Raw genomic sequence first — 23,633 nt, forward strand, 5'->3', positions numbered from 1 at the left:
AAGAGAACCTGGAAAGTAGCTCACTGGGGAGTGCATGCACACAGTCGAGACCCTTAGAAAGCAGGGGCTGAGCAAACAGTGGATGGCATGGTGGCTAAAGCACTGGACTCCCATGTGATCTACTGCATTTTGAGTCCCAGACCCAACAGCTTGAAACTCATGCCAGGCACATGTGCATGTGTGCCTAAACAATCCCAGGAGGAGAGTGGAGGACTAGCCCCATAGCACAGTGGTGTGGCCATCCCCTGGGGTAGGGGGTGATTTCTAACTTTCCCTCCCACTGTCTCGCAGAGGAAGCCCCAGGATGAGGAGCAAGGAAGGCTGTGGTGGAGACCAGAGCGTGGCAGTGGAAACAAGAGTGGGATGCTGCAGGGAGGCAGAAGGTGCTTCTGGCTCTCAGTGTCCCCGAGGAGCTATTTTGAGACACATTTGCTTAAGAACTTTGGGGAGTAGCTATTATAATAATAAGGGAAACACGAGTGACCCCCTTTCATTCAGTCGAGTGGCCCGAGTTAGAGGAACGAGGGAATAATTGAGTGAGCACGAACAACCAGTCAGGACTATGGGTGTGCCTGGTGTTCAGGAGATGGTACAGGGACATAGTGGGGACAGGGAGGAGAATGGAGAAGGACAGAGGCTCTTCCACCAGCCATACAGCAAGGGCCGTGGTCAAGGAGGAGCTGTTTGTCTGAAATGGGGGAGACCCATACATGCTGTCCCAGGGAACTCCCAAGAGGAGGGAAATGCTTACACCTGGGCTGGTTATAGCTTACGTGGTTATTCGGTTAACAATTTGGATTACTATGCAGGTTCGGACAGTCCCCTGCATTAGTCTAAAGCATCTTCCTTTGGGAAAGCGAGTCTCTGCTTCCTCTCATGGAAGAGCAAGACTCCTGGGGAGAGGCCTAGAACCCACACAGGTCACAGAACCACCAGATCCTGGCCACACACCAAGCCAGGCTCCTAGTCCAGACCAGGAGACAGCGCTGAGCAGGATTTGAGTCTCACGGCCAGAGGGAGAAAAACTCCAACACATTCACTTAAATTGTCAGATTTTACCCTTCCAGCCAGACTGGAACATGCAGGCATGTGTATTTTCATCTTCGGAACAGGTGGTTGGCTATGCAAATAGCGTACTAAGTGTCAGAGCTGTATCCTAGCAGTAGCTACTTTGCAAACGTTACCATGGCACCAATTCAACAGTGTTCTTAGAGGCAGCCACACCTCAGCAAGGTCTTTCTAACTTGGGACGCTAAGTTCAAATGAACTGATATAGATACAAACTGCAAAAGAATCCTGAACTGAGATAGGAGTGGATCTTGACAGCACAATTGCCCTCCAAAGCTACTTGAAACAGGGCATGAGACCGGACAGAGAAAAGAAGGAAATGGACCATCTCCTGTAACACCTGGAATGTGATCCAAGCCTGGAGACAAAATGCTGGTAATTATAACTGCTCACATTCGTTTTTAGCTGCGAACAGATTGGGCACAGATTGTGAAGGGCAAACTCCATTCTCCAGCGATTCCAGTGCAAACTGTGCTTTAAGAGTACTCACTGAGTCCTAGATGGGTGAACCGAGAGCAGATGCCCTCCCAGTATGTTCATTTATGTTAAATGAAGGCAGGCTGTCCTTCCCTGGCCCAGGTCAGGGGCCACTCACGCCAGACACAGGGCCCTTCAGCAGACTGGGCTCTACATACCTCTAGGTCTCCCCGCTCTCCAGAGGGCAATGTATATTTCCCATGCACAGAGCAGAAGGAAGAGGACGAGATGGCAGGGACACAGGCTGATGGGGAAGCAGGTCTTATAGGAGAATGCAAAGGGCCAATGTCAAAAGTGAGTATTAAAAGATAGTCTGGGCGGGGAGGGGGGAGAAATGTTCACCTATTGAAATACCCATTTTGTAAGCCAAATAATAATGTGATTGAATGTAGAAAAGAAAATGAAATTTAAAAAAATAAAAGAAAATTGGTTAAGAAAAAAAAAAGATAGTCTATGGGACTAGCAGTCGGCATAATGGTTACATTGCTAGATTCCTACATGACCGACCACAGTTCAAGTCCTGAACACAGAGGCTTGACACACGCCAGGCGTGTGTGCATGCGTGCCCAAAATCCTGAGAGGAGAATGGAAGAGAAGAAATTGCAGCATGGCCATTCCCCCTTGGGGGTGATTTCTCACTTTCTGTCTCTGTCTTTCTGGCAAGCACACACATGCCCTATAGCAAAATTCTCTCTTAAAAAAAAAAAAAAAAGGAAAAGATTGCAATCAACGACAAATTGACAAAATGAACCATGAATCCTATAAGAGTTCAAAAGGAGCAAGAGTCCCGTGCAAACAGTGAAAGCGTGTCCACAGGGAAACACAGCTGTTGACACTAAGGAGCCCTCGGCAAGATGAGATTGCAGAGCTCCCTCCATTAGGTATCAGGCCACTGGTCCCCAGACCTCCTTCAGGATAGGTGTGACTAACCATTTCTGGCCAAAATAGCCACAAGAGGGGGCACAGAAAGGCAGTGTGTTTATAAAAGCAATCAGGAAGTTTCTGTTTTGCTGCCTTTATCTTAAAAGAAACAAAGATATTTGCTTCCAAAAAGGTTAATCACTGGGACCATTGTACATAATCAACCTGCACACATACCTCCTTAAAAAATAAAGAAAAGGACTGCTTGGCACTGTCTATGTACTATTTCAGCCAAATTGATCTATATATTTTCTTTTACAAATTGTATTTCTTCCATGAAAGAAAAAGACAGACAGAAAGAGGCACCCCAACAGGGTCCCCATGCCAAATTCCAAGTCTTGACCAACCCAGATCACGGGCACACCTGTGCCTGGCATACTCAGGGCAGTCTTGGAACATGAACCCAAGACCCTTTCTATGAGGAACCGGTTGCACCACCAGTATGCTATTGACCAGCCCCATTTATACATTTTCTTTTTCTAATTTTTTTATTTTATAATTATTTTTATTTACCTTTATTTGTTTGTTTTAATTTGACAAGAGAAGGACAGAATGAGAGAGAGGGAGAGCGAGAAAGTGAGACAGCAAGCCACCAGGCCCAGGACTTGAACTGCGGTCAGCCATGTGGGACTCCAGCACCCTTAGCCACCATGCTACCTGCCATCTCTACATTCTCCATGGGTGAACTGAAATCAGCATCTGAGTAGTAACCTGTATGTCAGATGCGCCACCCAGCGGCTGACCACGTAGGGGGCACAACATTCGAGAGTGAGAATTTGGGCCTGTTTTCAGCAAGAGGTGACAGTGGAAGACAGCCAGTCTGATGAAGGCTAATAAGGTGATCCAGGGAGGAAAACAATGCTCAGGATCAAGTGGGGAAAGGTGGCGGGTCCCAGGACATTTGTCCATGGCCAAAGGTTAAATCCAGCTCCCTGGAGGAAGAGAGGGCACAAGGGCCCACAGCCCCAGGGCAGGGGTTCTGCAGCATCAGGAAAGTCCAGCACTAAGGAGAAAACGGAAGTGAACGTCCACCGCAATGGACTGAGCTGATAAAACAGAGGTTAGGAGCACTCCAGCATCGGGTGAGTACGAGGCGCCATTAGCATAATGGTGACATGAGTAAAGCCACACTCCACCTGCAGCTCTTAAATAATTTCTGCCCGATTAGCACTGGAACTCCACAGGTTTCAGCCTGGAGATTATGCTCTGTCAAACACAGACTGGGCTGATACGAGTTGAGAATGACAGAAGTTGATCAAAGGCTTCCATATCTGAGACCATAACAAATACTTAGGATATCACAAGTAAGGTTTTAGAAAGTGAAAAGTATGTTTGGTTGCAATGATCAGTTTACCTGATTTCTATTTTCTGCCTTAATCATTTTGCTGCCTAGGCAAAGTTACATGTAGAAATGAAATCACAAATAGTAGAAAAACACATGGGGATACGTAATTGCATTTCGATGGGGTCAGTTTTTCTAAATACACTTAGGAAAAAAGTAACTGTAAAGGTAAAGATTGCACTACATAGAAATATAAAATTTGGCGCAGTCAAAATATCATCAGCATAATTAAGAGACTCTATAAGCGAGATGAAATATTTGCAACAAATATGACAGAGCTAATATATAGAGTTCTTACAAATCTACAGTGAAAAAGTGTCTAACCTAGGAATAACAAGGGCACATAAGGAAGCTAGCCAGTGGTGCAGTGGTAATGCTCTGTGAAGCAAGGAACGTGGGAAAGCTGGGTTCAAGTTCAGAGACCTCCCTGACTACACCTGGATTGTGCATGCCCATAATCTGGGGCTGGCTGATTGCTGGGAGTGGAGTCCTGCTAGGAGTGTACTCTCTCTCTCTCTCTCTTTCTCTTTTGCTCATGGAAAAAATAAAATTTAGAAAGGGTTCTTTTAGGATGATAGAGTGTTTTACATCTTAAAAACAAAAAATAAGCTACACATTATAACAACAAAGAGATACCTCTGCTCACGTCTTTGGCTGACCAATGGGGTGGTAAACACTGGAGGAGAGAATGCTATAAGATTGGTATACCTACCTACAAAACAATTTGCCAAAATCTGGCCTGATACTATGACTTTTAGTAATCTACACTACAGAAAAACATCAGATATATGAACAACTTAGATTTACGGAAATATTCATCAAGGTGTTGTTTAATCATTTTAAAAGGCAAGAAAATGTATGTTAAATAATAAAATACTAATTGGCTATGACTGTTGCAGTTTTGGAAGAACTTTTAATAACTTGGGAAAATGCTTATGACACATTGCTAAGTGAAAATGCAGGGAATAAAACATGACTTTATTTATGTTGTACATAACATACATTTATAGCAAAAAGACTAGAGGGAATAGAACTGTTAACAGTGACAGGAATATAAACTGATATGCATTGATATAAATTTTATTCTCTCTTTTATGTACCAGTATTTTAAAAAGCATTCCTCATGAAATATACTTGTATAATAAAAAGTTATTTTTAAATGTTTACTTTAAATTGTATAGTATCATGCCCTAGGTAGCTATTTGGGAACAATGATGCCTGGAGAATTCTTTTTTTGTTTATGGGGTTTTTTTTTCTGTTTTGCTATAGGGCAACTGCATTCATCAGAGAGATAGAGGGAAAGTAAGAAAGCAACCCCCAGGGTTGGACAGTCACATCACAATCCCTTCTCTATTCTCCTGTTGAGATCTTGGCCATGCACACACACACACACGCCCCGCATGATTTCCAAGCTGCAGGATTTGGGACTTAAATCGCAGAGTCACACATACACACATATATGTATAAATATATAAAATATAGATGTAAAGGTATATACATATACAAATATATACATATATATAAGTATATATGTATCTTTTTTTTTTTTTTAGAAAAAGAAAGATTTTTTGATATAGGGTGCCTGCACTCACCAGAGAGACAGAAAGCAAGAAATCACCCCCCCTGGGGGGGATGGCCACACTGCAGTCCTTTCTCCTCCATACTCCTCTTGGGAATTGCTGGCACATTCACCTGGCATGAGTTTTAAGCCACCAGGCCTGGGACTTGAACTGTGGTCGGCTATGTGGGAGTTTTAGAAATGTAACCATTGTGCCAACTGTGAGTCCCACCAAAAATATTTTTTTAGGTAAAAAGTATTACTTACAGATTTCAACTTTGGAGGTTTAACATCTCAGAAACTATTGCATTAAATATTCTAAAGAACCATATTTGCTATCTTTTTTGTTTGAATTTGCTAGAAGGCACATGTGCTTGCCAGAGAGAGAGAGACATAGAGAACAAAAGTGAAAAAGCACCCTCCACGGGAGATGGTCATGCCACAATCTCTTCTCCATTCGCCTTTTGGGATTTTAGACACTCGTGCACATCATGTCAAAAATTGTGTTTTACAAGTTGCTGGGTCCAGGACTAAAACCACACAGTCAGCCACGTGGGATCCAGCCACCCTAATGACCACACCACCAGTTGGCCTTTGTATTCATTTTCTATAATAGCAATTTTTAAGAAAATCCTATAACAAGATCAATCACTGGAAATAAAACTCTGAAGTATCAATGAACCACAATCCCAAGAATATTCAAGTGGTGCTTCTACAGGAAGTTTATGCCATTAAGCAAAATTTAGCCCATATTTTATTCTGGAAAGAATAATAATGTTCAACCAGTCCATGGACACAAGCTTGGACCCGGCTTGAGAAGTGCACTGGGTGCATGTGCATATGTCCCCAAAATCAAAAGGAGGAAGAAATAGAGAAGAAGAGATGATGACATGATCACTCCCCATTGGGGATACTTTCTCTCTCACTCTCTCTGTCTCTCTCAGGTGAGGGCACATACCCTCTAGCAAGTCAAAAAAAAATTATTGCTGATGACTTTAATAGCTGATTCTAAAGGCAAGCACCTTCAAAACCTCTGCACAATATACTGGACACTATAACATTCAGAGAGACAAAGAACGTCATGAACAAAATGCAAAATCCCTGCTTATTTCTTTGGACTTTTATAAATAGGAATCATCTATTAGGTTGTTGGAAAAGTCATGACACATTTTACATAGAAAAAAATATGCCAAGACTTTTCCGACAACCCAATAGATGACCCTGGAATTTGCACTATTACTACAAGAGCTAGTATTTATTGAGTCTTGACTATGTGTCAGGCACACAGTAAAGCATATTACATTTATTCTACAGTTCTATCCCCAAGACAATCTTAGGATTGGGTGGGTACTACTATTATCTTCATCTTACAGACAGGGAAGCTGTTTCCCAGATATTAACTAACTTGCCAAAAGCCACCTAACTGGAAAGCGGCAGAGCCCAAATCTGAAACAAGACAGTCTGTTTCTAGAGCTTAACCTGTTTGCTCTGACTCAGAATCTATGAAACAAGTTGTATTATACCCTTCTGTTTTGTCTCCTCCCTACTCTTGAGGAGTCTCATATATATATGAATCCTGAGTTTTTTAATTTATGTGTGTGGTATATATAACTGTCTTTCAGAATCAAAAATGCTACTAGGGTTAGTATGCTACTTCCTTTAGAGAAAAGTATAGTTTAGTAAGTTAATACATTGGGACCAGCAGGTAGCATCATGTCCAATACATGTCAAACACATCATGTCCAAAATTGGTTAAGGTGCTGAACTCCCAATAGGAGTTCAAGTCTCAGACCTGGCAACCTTCTTTCTCTCTCTCTAGTCAAACTGAATAATAATAATAATAATAATAATAATAATAATAATAATAATAATTAATTAAATTAAACAATTCTTTATATATATAAAATTTAAAAATAAATCAATGTATTGTCTTCAGTTTTTCCTGCACTGGTTTTATACATAATTTCTCTTCCTTGCTTAGGTTTGCAGTTAGAAGATAATAAAACCAGCAATGGAACCCTTATATGAGGAATACCTAGCCAATCGTGGAACAATAGTAAAACCGTATTACTGGCAAAGCTTCTCTCTAGACTGCTCTAATTGTCCTTATCACATACGAACAGGTGAAGAAGCAAGAGTTCCCAGTTCAGAATTCTATCAGATTTTTGGATTCCCTTATGGGCCAACATACCCTCAAACAAAACACCTCACATTTTATGAGCTAAAGACATCTTCTGGTAGTCTGGTGCAAAAGGGACACGCTAGCAGTTGCTCTGGGAATCAGATCCACCCAGAATCCATGCTCTTTGAGATGAATGGTTATCTTGATTTGGCCGTATACAATAACGGTGGCATCAGACATATCGTTCTGTACTCCAACCACTCCCCCTGTAATGAAGCGCACCACTGCTGCATCAGCAAAATGTACAATTTCCTGATTACGCACCCAGACATCACGCTTAGTATTTACTTTTCTCAGCTCTATCATACCGAGAGTGAATTTCCCACCTCAGCGTGGAACCGTGAAGCTCTCAGGAGCCTGGCCAGCTTCTGGCCACGGGTCACATTGAGTCCAATAAGTGGTGGGATTTGGCATTCTCTCCTCAACAATTTTGTTAGTGGTGTATCAGGATCAACTGTTTTCCAGCCCATTCTAACTGGGAGAGCACTGGCCGACCGGCACAATGCCTACGAAATCAACGCCATAACAGGGGTGAAACCGTACTTCACTGATGTTCTTCCCCAGACTAAACAGCATCAGAGCACAAAAGCTCAGACAGCTTTAGAGAACGGCCACTTAAACAATGTCTTTCCTATACAGTCTTTTCAAGGGACGAGTGGACAACTGCAACCCAGCCTGACTCCAGACTTCAGGGTTCCTATTGTTTTTGTACTAGTGCCTTTCAGGGACCTACCGCCGCTTCATGTGAGTCAAAATCCACACAAACCAAGGAACGTCGTAAGGCACTTAAACATGCCTCAAATGTCATTCCAAGAAACCAGGGACCTTGGTAAGCCTTCCATTGGAAAGCCAATGGAGATGGTGGAAATCACAGAGCGACTAGCAAATAGCAAAGAAGCAGATGAAAAGAAGAAGAAAGGGAAAAAATAAAATCTACATTCCTACAGCATGAAACCAATAACAAGAGGACTTATCAGATAGGCAATGAAAAGGTCTGATTCTTAGGTCTGATCCAAGATGGAGACAAACAGACGCACTAAAAGCAAAAACCTGAATTATTTACCCTATCCACTATTATAAAGCTACATTATTTTTAACATCCAAATGTTCCCAGAAGCAACTTGATCTCTTGCCTTTATTTGGAAAGTGACAGTATCAAATGGAGCCATTAGTACCTTGCTAATGTTTTGGTGAAGAAAAGGAATGTTATTATTACGGTCTGCCCACACCATCTTTCCACTAAAAAGCCCAAGGACTAAATAGCTTCCTAAATTGGTTTCAGTATAGAAATTGACTGTAAAATTGGAAAAGAGCCCGAAGTTACTGACATTAAGAGCTGTTTGCAAGAGCAAACCAGTGATTTTCCATTATTTGTTAATCGTGGACAGAAGATTTTAGGCAGCCCATTTTTTTCTAAAGTGATTCAAAATAGTTTTGTGTGGGAAAAAGCTCTTCTGCTTATTGATTACATATAGCTATGAAATTGATTTTTGAAACGAGCCACCTGCTCTGTTTGATCTTTCCCAGCTCAGAGCGCTCCCTATTGAGCAGATGACAGAGACGGAATGATACAGGAAGGCTCCCTCCACCACAGGCCATCTAAAATCCAGGTCACTCTTACTGGCTTTCAAAGCTCCTCTTTCACCTTCTTGACTTGTCTTATCTGCAAAACTGTAGGTTTCTGTAGGTAAAGCCCTGTCTCTCTCCCCTCTTTTGCTTTTCTCCTTATTAGCTCAGCCATTTAGCCCAGTAACCAACCACAGTGAGACTACATCTCAGTACTTTCACCAATCACTCGTCCCCAACACCCCTTCTCCACTCCAGCCAAGTACTTACTTAACCATCCTGCAATAGACATCTTTCTCCTGGTTAGCATCTATCCTCCCCTTCCTCTGCTATAGCTCCCCAAAGCAAAATTTGTTTACTCCCCTTTCTTCTGACTTCCTCTTCACCAGTGCATATCTGCACCTTCTTTTAAAATGGTGTTCAAAACACACTCAAAGGAAATGCCCCTCTACTGAGCACTTAAGTGAAAGTGAAAGCACTTTGCTTATGGTTACTTAATTCATATTTGCTGCCCCATTCCCTGTTGGAAATAGTAATATGTATATGTAAAGCGAAATGTGCATTTATTTGTAACTTGCAACTAAATGTTTTCTTAACATATATAAAAAGTAATGCTAAGCTACTAAGATAGTGCACCATTACAAACGCACTCGATGAAGATCAGGAGGAAGAGAAGAAAGTGCTTTAGGAACAGACCCTAATATGGTGATCAAAATACATATGAATAAAATTTTTAAAGAAAATTCTATTGTTAGCCTGAAAATATTTATAGAATTATTGGGATATAATTTTATTGTGAGTCCATAGTTACTACTACTTAAAGAGGTACTGCTGAAGTTTATTATTAGGTCATGAAATCAAATAGCCATAATTTAGGATGTTGTGTTTTTTAAAAAATGACCAATTTATCATCCCTTAGCATTATAAAAATAGATCCAATGTGTTGCCATAAAATATATCCAAAATAGTAAATAGAATATAACATCAAAGGATCCATAGTCTAAATTCTATGACAGAGAATCTACAGTCTGAAATCTATGAGGATTTTATATTTTAAATGTGAACCTGCGGTCAGCTTGCAACCTGGTGGTTAAGGGAGCTGGATCCTGCATGGTAAACCACATGGTTGAGTCCCAGACCCAGCGCCTTAGAAAGCACACCACACATATGTGTGAACATGCCCAAAATCCTGAATGGAAGCAGAGATGGAGGAGAAGGGATTGCAACAGGAGTACCCATGAAGGTGCTTTCTCCCTCTTCCAATGTCTCTCTATATCTCTGTCTCTCTCTCTTGTCTCTCCTGTCTCTCTGGTGAGTGCATGTACACTCTGGCAAATTTTTTTAAAAATGTGGACCTGTTTATCAATTACATACAGCAAAAGGAGGAATGCTGCCAGAATAGTAGGAAAGAAAAGCATCTTGAGCAGTTAAATTTGTGTACTGGCTACATACAACGTGGGCAAGGAAAATGAATATACAACGACCACAAGCTCAAGCCAATACAGTCAAGCCTTAGATTAAAGACTGTTAAGGGAGCAAGAAGATACAAGCCAGGCAAATAACCTATTTCTTCATCTGTAAAACAAAGAGACATGAGCTGGTTCACCTTAAGGTTCCTGTCAGCTCTGTTATAAGAGGAATGTAGAAAGCCAAATGGTGATGCAGCAGTAAAACAAGACACTCTGCAAAGTTGACCTATATGGGACGGTTCCAAGATCGCATCCAGAGACCTCCCTAAACACCCTGCATGTGCCCATGATCTGGGGCTGGCAAGGCTGGGCGTGGATCAAGGCATCAAAACCGCATTTTGGAAGTGCTGTTCCCCTCTCTCTCCCTCCCTTTCTCCTTTCTCTGTGTGTCTCTCGCTCATGGAAGAAATAAATAATAAGGTTAAAAAAAATTTTAGGGGCCAGCAGGTAGTGTGGTTGTTAAGGCACTGGATTTCCACAAGGCCAGCTGCAGTTCAAATCCTGGACCTGGCCACTTGCTTTCTCACTTTCCCTCTCTTGCTTGCTCTGTCTCTGGGGAGCACATGAATTCTATAGCAAATTAATAATAATAATAACAATAAATTAAGTTATGTAATTTTTTAAAAGTTTTAAATAATTTTCAAAAAAAGCTTATAACAAAGCAACAATTTCACAGAGTAAGTTCGAGTAGGGAACTGATCAGGTCGTCTTCTCACTACACGATGGGTTTTTCTTTTTTTAGTTTTTGCGGTAGAGTGCAGGTGCTCCCCAGAGAGAGACAGAGGGGAAAATAAGAAATTAAACCCCCCCCCCATGGGACATGGCCACATCACAATCCCTTCTCCTCCAGTCTCCTCTCAAGATTTTGGGGACACACACATAGGCATCTGGCATGATTTTTAAGCCGCCAGGTCTGAGACTTCAACTGCACAGTCGGCCATGTAGGATCTAGCACCTAAACTCCATGTCACCTGCTGGCCCCACAATGGATTCTTAATCACGTCAGGATGGCCCAGAAATTGAGGGAGAGGTTAAGGCAGGATGTCCTAGCCCTCTTCAGCAAACTGGCAACAGTAAAGAGAATTATTGCCATCACAAATAGGGAAATTAGAGAAAATTGAAAATACAAAAATAAGAGAAAATAGAAGTCTGTGAATTAAAGCATATGGCACAATGAGCTGAAAAAGGCACTGGGGTGCATCTCAAAAACACCAATGGCAGGGAACCAGCAGTTAGCGTAATGGCTATGTCGCTGGACTCCCACGTAGTCGACCGCGGTTCGCGTCCCAGACCCTGTGGCTTAGAACTCACGCCGGGCGCGTGTGCGTGCGTGCCCAAGATCCCGAGAGGAGAATGGAGGATAAGGGATTGCGGCGTGACCATCCCCCCTGGGGGGTGATTTCTTGCTTTCTGTCTCTATGTCTCTCTCTGTCTGTCTGGCGAGCGCACGCGCCCTATAGCGAAAATCTCTCAAAAAAAAACAAAACAAAACAAAACAAAACAAAAAACAAAAAACAAACAAACAAAAAAAAAAACACCAATGGCAGTAAAGGGAAGGGAGCATTATCATGACCTAGGGTTTGGCTCTCGGCTTGTTGGTTTGACTCTAAGCTTGTAGCTTAGTGTAAACACAATGGGCTTATTAATCAGGAGCAGACTCGGAATAACAAAGACAGACGCGTAAAGGTAAATAGATCGATTTCCAGTGAAGTTTTAACGGGATATGCAAGCAGATATTCAAGTCATCCAACCTGGACAGCCTCTTCATGTAGATACACTGCAAGAAGCCAAATTATAATCAAAAGGTCATTTTGTGGATTAGAAGAGTTTATTGTGTGACTCAAATGTTTAGTGCTATGACTCTGCTTTTGTGGTAAGGATAACATCTGTCACTTGGAAGGAAATGGAAGGGTGTATACAGGGGCATCTGTCACTTGGACAGTGTGTGGGTGGGCCCAGACTGTAGGCAATTCTGTTTCTGGGTGTACACCCTAAATAAGTGAAAACAGAGTTTCAATGAGATATTTATACACACACGTTTATAGCAGCAACATTTATAACGGCTAAAAGGTGGACATAAGCCAAGTGTCCACTAACAGGTGAATGGATAAACAAAATGTGTACACACATAGAAAGGATTGCTCTTCAGCCTTAAGAAGCAAGGAAATTCTGATACACACCACAACATGGCTAAATCTTTTTTTTTTTTTTGGAGAGATTTTTGCTATAGGGTGTGTGTGCTCGCCAGAGAGACAGAGAGAGACAGAAAGACAGAAAGTGAGAAATCACCCCCCATGGGGGATGGCCACACTGCAATCCCTTCTCCTCCATTCTCCTCTTGGGATCTTGGGCACATACACACATGCCCCCGATGTGAGTTTAAGCCACTGGGTCCAGGACTCAAACTGCAGTCGGCTACATGGGAGTCCAGCGACATAGCTATTACGCTAACTGCTGGTCCCAACATGGCTAAATCTTGAGAATATTCTGCTAAGTGAAATAAGCCAGTCACAAAAAAGACAAATACTGTATGATCCCACTTACACGAGATACCTAGAATAGTCAAATTCACAGAGACAGAAAGTGGAGTGATGGTTGCCAGGGACTGGAGAGGGGGAGAAAAGAGAGTTATTGTCTCTCTTTGAGAGACAAAAATAAAGAGAGTTATTGGCACAGAGTTTCAGCTTCATAAAGTAAAAAGGATTCTGGAAATGGGTGGCAGTAATAGTTACACAACGATGTGAATATACTTGATACCACTTTACTATACCCTTTAAAGGGTTGCCAGTATGTTATGTGTATTTTACAGTAACTTTTTTAAAAACTTAATGGAGACGTTTTAAAAGAGTGACATATCCTCCCCCATGACATCTTTTTTATGTTACAATAAATAGTAGGTAAAGGCTCTGTGTCTGGTCTCAAAATACTGAGATGAGGTGGGGAACGCTCACAGGAATACATAAAAAATCCTTTGAAAATCATTACAGGGGGCCAGCCAGTGACGTAATGGTTAAGGCACTGGATCCCACATGGTGAACCATGTGTTTGAGTCCCCCAGTGGCTTGAGAGGCACACATGTGCCTGGCCAAAATCCTGAGAAGAGAGTAGAGGATAAGGGATTACACAGCAGCCATCTCTGGGAGGTGATTTCTCACTTTCTCTCCCTCTCACTCTCGCTCTCGCTCTCACTCTCTCTCCCTCTCCAAAGAGCACATGCACCCTATGGCAAAACTAAAAATATAAAATAAATCATTATAGGGCTGGTGGTGGTTCAGTAGTAACCCAATGCTCTGCAATGCTGGATCCACACTAGGAAGGTTCCAGGTTTGCATCCTGAGGCCTCCCCGGACAGGTTGGACATGCACACATATGCTCGTAATCCTGGCTGGCTGAGGCTAGGAATGGATCGTGGCATGAAGACCCTATTGGGGGTACCTCTCATTGTATCTCTCTCTTTTTCAAGAAAAAAAGGTCCTTTTAGTTTCACAATTTGTAGGTCATTTCAAGCTGTTATGTGGGCTCATTTGGACCCCTGCTACTTGGTTATACCTTTATTTTAAGAAAAAGGATATGACAGTTGAAAATAATGAGAAAGACTTACTAGAAGTAGAGAGTGGTGATTAAAAGGACAACCTTTGGAATCTGACAAATCTAGTACCATACCACACCAGTCTGCCACCTGCTAATTGAGTATCATTACCTCTGTGAGGTTTCCTCATTCATAAAATGGGAACACCAATTCTTAGGCCTAAAACCACTCTGAGGATTAAATAATGTAAGTGTGGGCTTATTTACCAAGCGTCTGAATTGGTAAATAAACACTCATTAAATTGTTATCATTATTTAAAAATAGGAACAGGATAAAGATGAACAATAAGGGACTAGCAGGTGGTGTGGTGATTAAGGCAGCTGGATCCCACATGGCTGGCTGTATGGTGGGAATCCCAAACCTGGCAGCTTTAAAACACACCAGGTGTGCATGCACATGTGCCCAAAATCTGATAGGAAACTAGAGGAGAAGGGATTGCTGTGTAGCCAACCCTCAGGAGTGATTTCTCACCTCTCCTTTCTCTCTCTCTCTCAAGCACAAGTGCCCTATAGCAAAACAAAACAAAACAAAACAAAACTTAAAAAGAGATGGACAATAGGAAATGCTAGGTATTGCAAAATCTTTCCAATTTTATCAGAATTTTGAGTCTGAGATTCCTATTCTCTATGAAAATAAAGATACATTACAGGAATTTGTGAAAATCAGGTTTGAGGAGAAAAATAGTTGATTTTAATATTTTGCTTAAATAGTTAATATTAGCAATGAGGAAAGCTAATTGTATGGTCATAGAATATAAGAATATTACATATTACAATATAAGAAAATATTTTGTATGATATCTTGACAATAAATTGGCAATGTAGGTAAATCACGACTTTTTAGGAAAATAGGAATTCTAAAGTTGACGCAAGAAGATAAAATCAAAGAAAACAGCAACTATAGAAGATGGAGAAAAATGATCAAAGATCTATCTCTATAAATATCAGCAAGCTCAGATAATTTTGCAAGCACATCCTAAACTTTCAAGGAGCAAACAGCATGCTAATTTTGTGTTATTCAAACTATTCTGAAGCATAAGCAAAAAAGTGAAAATTTTCTCAATCTATAAAGAAAGCTAGACTAACTTCAATATCCAAACCAGAAAAAATTGCACAAAGAAGTAAAACTATGAATTATGTTAGTTAAAGACAGATTCTGAGGCTAGATAGGAGAATGGTGGTTAGGACAACTGGATCCAATATGGCTGACTGTGGGATTCAAGTACTAGACCCAGCAGCTTGAAAAACATGCCAGGCACATGTGCACATGTGCCCACAATCCAAAAGGAGAAATAGAGAAGGGATTATGGAGTGACCATTCCCCATGGGGTGGGGGGATTGCTTTTTTCACTTCTCTTTCTCTCTCTGTTTCTCTCCAGCAAGTGAAAGCACTCTCTAGCAAACTAAAGTACTTATTCTATGTATATTCTGAAACCATGTAAACAAAATATAAACTACTCAAATATACCAAGCAATTAAGATAGTAATATTTTTGGACCAGCAGATGGTGTAATAGTTACATTGCTGGACTCTTCTGTAGTTGACTATGGTTCAAGTCCCAGACCCAGGGGCCTAAAACTCACAGCAGGAGCATTGGTCTGCATGCCCAAAATCCCAAGAGGAAAATGGAGGAGAAGGGATTGTGGCGTGATCATCTGGCCAAGGGGTGATTTCTCGCTTTCTGTCTCTCTGTCTCTCTCTGTCTGGCGAGCACACGCGCCCTATAGCAAAAACCTCTCAAAAAAAAAAAAAATAGTAACATTTCATAACCCAATAGTTTATTATAAAAATGTGGGACTATTTCAATGAGGAAAAATATATAAAATTCATTAAATCCATAAATTAAAACATAAAAAACTACATGGTTTTTATCACCAGATCCAAATAAAAAGCACTTGATAACTTCAACAGCCATTCCTGAATGTTATAAAGCAACAGTAAAAATAATGCCAACTAGTAAAACACCAAAGACATTTCTATTAAAACAGGCAAAACATAGGGAAGCCTATCACCCAAATTTTCAGCAGTCTTTTCAAGATTCTGACTAATGTAATAAAAAATAAGTCATTGATATAAATATTGGAAAATATGTAAATTATCATTATCTCAAATATTATGATTACATACTGTAACAAGAGATGCAATATCAAAACAACTGTTAGTGGGGCCAGCAGGTAGTACGGTGGTTAAGGGCACTAGATTCCCACAGGGCTGACTATGGCTCAAGTCCAGGACCTGGCAGCTTGCTTTTTCACTTTCCTTCTCTCCCCCCCCCAATCCACCAGTCAAATTAAAACAAACAAACAAATAAATAAATAAATAAATAAGGTTGAAAAAATAATTCTTTAGAAAAAATTTTTTAAAAAACTTAGCTTTAAATAGTAGGTCTTAGAAATGGAAAAGTATGAATATGTTTTATAATCCATAATTTCCCTTATAGCATAAGCAATTGAAAAACTAAATGGGGGAACCAGCAGTTAGCGTAATGGCTATGTCGCTGGACTCCCACGTAGTCGACCGCGGTTTGTGTCCTGGACCCAGTGGCTTAAAACTCACGCCAGGCGCATGTGCGTGTGTGTCCAAGATCCCAAGAGAATAGAGGAGAAGGGATTGTGGTGTGACCATCCCCCCTGGTGGGGTGATTTCTCACTTTCTGTCTCTATGTCTCTGTCTGTCTGGCGAGCGCACGCGCCCTATAGTGAAAAAAAAAAACTCTCAAAAATAAATAAATAAGTAAAAAAAAAAAAAACTAAATGGAAAAAAGGTCTCATTCACAACAATGTCTAAAAAACAGGGTTTATGTTTTCATATGAAAGTAAACTTTTTTCCTAAGGCAGGCGTAGGGACTTACAATTTTTAATCTCTGAAGTACTAATACATAAATAAAGATCTCATAGTAAAATAGTTACCCTATCTACTACAAAGGGCAATCATAAAATAAAACACATAATCACAAAGAAAAGTCTTGAACTTTTTTCTTAATAGGTTTTTGCCATAAGGTGTGTGCACTCCCCAGAGAGACAGAAAGAGAGACAGTGAGAGGGAAAGTGAGAAATCACTCCCCAGGAGGAATTGGTCACGCTGCAATCCCTTCTCTACCCACACATGCCCAGCATGAGTTTCAAGTCAACGGATCCAGGACACTGCTATTTCGCAGTCGACCAGGTGGGAATCCAGCACGTAACCCATTACACCACCTGCTGGCCCCCAAATCTCGACATTTTAAAGGGTGATGGTGGGCCAGCTGGTGGGGTGGTGGTTAACACGGCTGGATCCCATATGGATGACAGCATAGTTCAAATCCCAGACATGGGAGCTTGAAAAGCCCACTGGCTCATGTGTACACATGCCCAAAATCCCAAGAAAGAGAACAGAGAAGGGATTGTGGCATCGCCATTTGCCCTACGAAGTGACTTCTCACTTTCCCCTGCTCTCTATTTCTCTCTCTCTCTCTCCCTGCCTCTCCAGTGAGTGCATGTGCCCTATAGCAAACTAAAATTAAAATACATAAATAAACAGGGCCAGCAGGTGATGCAGAGATTAAGGCAACAGGATCTCGCAGGATCAATTGAGTGGTTCAAGTACTGGATCCCACAGCTTGAAAAATACTCCGGGCTTGTGTATATGCATGCTCAAAATCTTTTTTTTAAGAAATATTTATTTAACTTTATTCATTCATTTATTTTTTAATTTGACCAGAGAATGACACAGAGAGAAAGAGGGAGAGAGAAGGCATGCCACCAGGTCTGGGACTCAAACCATGGTCAGTCATATGGGAGTGTCTAGCATCCTAACCACCATGCCACCCACTAGTCCCCATGCCCAGAATCTTAAGAGGAGAAGAGATGGCCACATAGCCATCCTCCGAAGGGGTGATTTGCTTCTCTCAGTTTGCTTCTTTATCTCTCCAGAAAGCACAAGTCCCTGATAACAAAATTAAAAATAACAGTAATAAAGAATGGGATCAGCAGGTGGAGTGGTGGTTAAGGTGCTAGACTCCCACATAGTTGAACACAGTTCGAGTCCTGGACCCAGTGGTTTGAAAATCACACCGAGCTATGTGTGAGCCTGCCCAAGATCCAAAGAGAAAAATGGAGGAGAAGGGATTGCAGTGTGGCCATTCCCCCTGGGGGATGACTTCTCACTTTCCCTCTCACTGTGAGTCTCTGTCTTTCTCCAGTGAGCACATACACCTTTGTGGCAAAAACAAACAAACCAAAAAAAAAAAAACCTTAAATAAGTAAATAAATAAAGTGAATGGCTTAAAAATAAGCAAATAAATGATGATGGTTTCAACATGGAGCCAACTGATTTGAGTATTAGAAGGAGCATTACAACGTAACATAGTCTATGGGTAACATGCTAAAAAAATTTTGCAGTAACTACATTGCTAGAGAATAGCGGTATTCAGGGACCAGCAGTAAGGGTAATGGCTATGTCGCTAAACTCCCATGTAGTCGACCGCGATTCAAGTCCTAGACCCGGTGGCTTAAACTCACGCCGGGCGCATGTGCGTCCATGCCCAAGATCCTGAGAGGAGAATGGAGGAGAAGGGATTGCTACGTGGCCATCCCCCTGGGGGGTGATTTCTTGCTTTCTTGTCTTTCTGTCTCTCTCTGTCTCTCTGTGAGCATACGCGCCCTGTAGCAAAACCGCTCAAAAAAAAAAAAGCGGTATTCAATCATCACTAGTACTGAAATTTACTCATTCATTTTATATTTGTGAGACATACTTAATATATTTGATTAACACTGAGTTTACTTCTATTTGAAAGAATAAAAACATCAGTGCCATACTTCAGGAGTCAATGTCCTAGGATTTTTTGTTTGCTTTTTAAGTATTTAGTGACAAGTTTGGGAAAAAGTACATAGCATGTAGAGTACTGGGTTTGAAATATCTGAAAATTAAGACCTATTATGGGGGGGCTAGCAGATAGCATAGCAGTTATATTGTTGGACTCCCACATGGTCAACCAGGGTTCAAGTCCCAAACCCAGTGATTTAAAACTCACGCCAGGTGTGTGTGCATGTGTGCCCAAGATCCCAGGAGAAGGATAAAGGAGAAGGGATTGCAGTGAGACCATCCTCCCTGGGGGGTGATTTCTTACTTTCCCTCTCACCCCTCTCACTGTCTCTGTTTCTGATGAGGGCACGCATCCTAAGGCAAAAAAACTCTAAAAAAGGAAAGCACTATTATGGGACAGTTTTTCTAAGTTCTCTCTCTTTTTTGGAGCGGGGGAGATTTTTGCTACAGGGCATGTGTGCTCGCCAGGAAGACAGAGAGAGATGGAGAGACAGAAAGCGAGAAATCACCCCCCAGGGGGGATGGCCGCACCGCAATCCCTTCTTCTCCATTCTCCTCTGGGGATCTTGGACACGCATGCACATGTGACCAGCGTGAGTTCAAGCCACCAGATCCGGGACTCGAACCACAGTTGACTACGTGGGAGTCCAGCAACATAGCCATTAGGCTAACTGCTGGTCCCTTAAATTCTTTTTTCAACTAAAAAGATCCTTGGCTCTTTGCAATGTCACAGAAAATAAGGAGCTACATATGTATCATTATCCTTGAGAAAGCTCAGATTCAATCTTGCTTTAGTATTGAACCAACCAGATTATTTAAATGATAAATAAAATAAAATCTCCTTTTTTTAGAGAGAGAGAGGTTTTTGCTATAGGGCACATGCACTCACCAGAGAGACAAAGAGACAAAAAGCAAGAAATCACCCCCCCAGGGGGAATGGCCATGCCACAATTAATTCCTTCTCCTCCATTCTCCTCTCAGGAGTTTGGGCATGTACAAACACATGCCCAATGAGAGTTTTAAACCACCAGGCCCAGGACTTGAACCATGGTCAACTATGTGAGAGTTCAGTGATGTAACCATTACACCATCAGCTGGTCCCAAAATATTAAAGATCTTTTATTTCAGGGGTAAAATTTAAATTTGAAAAATTAAAATGGGAGAATAATATTACTAGAATGAATTAAGTATCATGGTTAACATTAAAAATTTATCATTTGCAGGAACCAGCAGTTAGCATAATGGCTATGTCGCTGGACTCCCACGTAGTCAACCATGGTTCGCATCCTGGACTCGGTGGCTTAAAACTCATGCGTGCCCAAGATCCCAAGTGGAGAATGGAGGAGAAGGGATTGCGGCATGACCATCCCCCCGGGGAGTGATTTCTCGCTTTCTGTCTCTCTGTCTCTCTCTGTCTGTCTGACGAGCGCACACGCCCTATAGCGAAAACCTCTCCCAAAAAAAAAAAAATGTATAATTTGCAGGGAAGTAAAATAATGTGTATTTCTTAGTTAAAAGATAATTAAGTACAAGTTTCTTTGTGTACACTCACACACATTTTCCTATAGCTTTGGAAAGATTTTAACTATTAGCTAACAGAGGTAGCAAGGTAATTAATGTGTCCATTTGTATTTTAAATATATATATATGTATGCATGTACATGTATATATCTAATAAGTCTCTAAATATTATTCCAAATTTGAGCCAGACAGTAGAGCAATGGTAAAGCACTCTGTGATGCTGAACACACATGGGGCAGTCCTGCGTTTCAACCCTGGGGCCTCCCTGTACACCACTGGGCACATGCACTTGCCTATGATCTAGGCTGGCAGGGTGGATAGCAGTGTGAAGACCCTGTACAGCTGCCTGTCTCTTTATCTCTCTATCTCTCTCTTATGGAAGAAATAAGTCCAAATTTAACTTGTCAGATCACTAATTCATTAGATAGAACATGTTGAGTACCTGTGCACTAAGCACTTAGATCATTGTGAGACAATAAAAATGCACTGTACTGGGAAAGGATGTTTTGACATCTCAAATATAATATGCATTATTTGGCTAGCAGCTAATTACACTTAACATATTCAACGTACAGAGCAAAATTCTGAGAAATCAAAACAATTAGGGACCAGCAGTTAGCGTAATGGCTATGTCGCTGAACTCCCATGTAGTCGACAGTTCGAGTCCTGGACTCGGTGGCTTAAACTCGCGCCAGGCGTGTGTGCATGCGTGCCCAAGATCCCGAGAGGAGAATGGAGGAGAAGGGATTGCGGTGTGGCCATCCCCCTTGGCAGATGATTTCTCGCTTTCTGTCTTTCTGACAAGCACACGCGCCCTGTGGCAAAAACCTCTCCAAAATAAATAAATAAATAATAAAAACAATTACATCCATGAGCAATGGAGTTTTTTAATTCTTCTCAACTGTTCCCTTAAGATACTTTCTACTCCGATTCTTTCCCAGTTCTAAAATAAGAGAACAAAACAGTTTCCTAAATAAGACAGCGCAAGAGAATAGAAATGTAAGAGAAGGGATCCATTAGTTCTTGAATGCATGTTTCCATTTGCTCTCAACAGTGCTTCTAATGTTCAATTTTCTCTTCCAAGGAAATCTTAATTTAAAAGAACAAAAAATTCAATCATCTTTAACCTCTAAAGAAGTATACTGTTATCTCTTACTAAAGTTAGCCAAAGATCGAAACAGAAAAAAATATTAAAACACATCTTCATTCTAAGTTACATAATACCATAGTAATGATCTTATACTTTGGTATATGACTTTTTAAAATAAATATTACCAACAGGTAGAAATTTTTACTGTGCTATTTTAAGATAATCCTAGGAGCATTTTAACCAGTGCATTTCCTCAGATATAACTCAGAAATGTCATTTCAATCACCTAAATGATATATCTTCTACACGGGTGATTCAATTGGAGAGAAAATGCCACACTGCTTCTTCCCAAGAAAAGAAGATGCATTCCATTTTGGGGGTCTCTGTCATACATACACACACACACACACACACACACACACACACACACACACACACACACACACACACACACACACACACACACACACATCCATATGTATACATAGACACATATATGCACATATGTAGATATATGTATATATCCAACAAATGTTTGATTTTGAGATTTCTGATTCAGAATTCTCAACGTGACTCTCAAACTGCATTGCCTTTTCACGTTTCGTTCATTCGTGAAGCATGAATTGAGTACTTTTTGCATGCTTAGCTTTATGTCAGATGGAAGGAAGATATGAAAGAAACATGACGGCCTCTGCCCTTCAGAATCTAGTGATCTCTTCCAAGGAAAGATAAAACACAATGTATTACTGAGTAATCTGGGAGACCAGCACCAACACCCCTGGTGCAGGTAGCATGCATTTCACACTTATTTCCCATTTTGGAGCTTTGGAATACTTTTGTGTATTTAATCCTAATAATGATCTTGTAAAGAACATGTTGGCCCCACTATAGCGATGAGGAAACTGGACTCAGAATTTTAAGCAATATGCCTCAATCAAACAGATTAAGAGTGGAAGAGTCAGGGCTGAAGCCAGAGTGTTCTGCTTCTAAGCCGAGAGCTCTGTTCAATCCAGCGCAGGAAACCCAGGATTCGGGTCCTCGACAGGACAACAGCCAGCATTCTGCAAACTGGGAGGCTCTGAACTAGACCGGCATCTGAGCAGTGTCGAGCCAAATGTCGACAGCAATTTTATGAGGCAAACATTTGCACTCCAGTGTAATACACAGAGACAGCACCATCCCCTTGGTCTCAGCGCCTTTCCCTGCTCAGGAACAGCTCTGCACTCCGAAATGGGCATGTCGAGTTTAATAAAAAGCTGGCCTAGCGGAATCACATACATCTTAAGTCACAAATGTAAATCTTAGCGATCTGGTTTCTATTCATTCTCACACATGCCGGGTCCCCTCAGCACCGGAAAGCCTAACTCGCCCCCACCCTTTTCTACCGTTCTTATTCCAATCACTTATTTTAAGATGTCAACGACTGACCCTACCCCAAATTGTACAAGTTCACCCCAGTTGGACCACCCGATCCCAAACCCTGCCCAGACATCTTCCCCTCCCTCAGGATGGATAACGTTACCGAGTTTGGGCTCTGCGGGTCCAGTCGTGATGCTGTCACTCAGCACTGACAGGTAAATGTGACCTTTCGATTCTGTCCTTGGGGACCTCCCGCTGGACGTGTCGCGCAGTTCCAAGCCCAGGAAACGGGCCCTGGCTCGAGAACGCAGCCCCGGTCAGCACGCGGTCCCAGGCGAGGTCTCCGGCAACTGGAACGACTCTGGGCGTCCGCGCGCATCACTCCTCACAGTCCTGCCGAATGCAGGGGACGCGGTCAGGCAGCCAGTCCATCCCGCCACACCGGCACGTCCCGCTCGCGGACCTTACGCCGGACTCTGGTGACAGGTCGTTGGCGGCGATGGGAGAGGCAGCAAAAGCCAAGGCCGCCCGCCCCCAGAGCCCATCGCCGCCAACCTAAGACCCCCTAGACCGGACCGCAGAAAAGCGTTTCTATGGGAACCCTAGGGATCACGTGCTGCACGCCGACGACCAATCGCCTCCTACCTCTGCCCGCGGTCCCTCACTGTGCCCGCCCCCTCGCCCCCTCC

The 23,633-nt window shown here is 41.9% G+C and overlaps 2 protein-coding genes across 2 annotated transcripts in view; one reads left to right on the forward strand and one right to left on the reverse strand.

Annotated features, from left to right (window-relative positions):
- The window catches only part of RGL1 (ral guanine nucleotide dissociation stimulator like 1), a 370,662-nt gene extending 347,168 nt beyond the window's left edge, over window positions 1-23,494 (reverse strand). Inside the window, 1 exon segment of the mRNA XM_014586063.2 lies at window positions 23,108-23,494. The gene's annotated coding sequence lies outside the window, so the exon portion shown is untranslated.
- APOBEC4 (apolipoprotein B mRNA editing enzyme catalytic polypeptide like 4) lies at window positions 1,183-9,807 on the forward strand. The gene is made up of 2 exons (XM_006143870.2): window positions 1,183-1,443; window positions 7,348-9,807. Exon 2 carries the CDS (start codon window positions 7,378-7,380, stop codon window positions 8,476-8,478), a length of 1,101 nt encoding a protein of 366 aa, XP_006143932.1. The 5' UTR covers window positions 1,183-1,443; window positions 7,348-7,377; the 3' UTR covers window positions 8,479-9,807.
- Window positions 23,495-23,633: the final 139 nt, after the last annotated feature.

Source organism: Tupaia chinensis, unplaced genomic scaffold (genome assembly GCF_000334495.1).
Source record: "Tupaia chinensis unplaced genomic scaffold, TupChi_1.0 Scaffold000112_1, whole genome shotgun sequence".
Classification (NCBI taxonomy): Eukaryota; Metazoa; Chordata; class Mammalia; order Scandentia; family Tupaiidae; genus Tupaia; species Tupaia belangeri.

Coding starts and splice junctions, on each gene's coding strand:
- APOBEC4 (XM_006143870.2), top strand. CDS start 7,378: ATGGAACCCTTATATGAGGAATACCTAGCCAATCGTGGAACAATAGTA.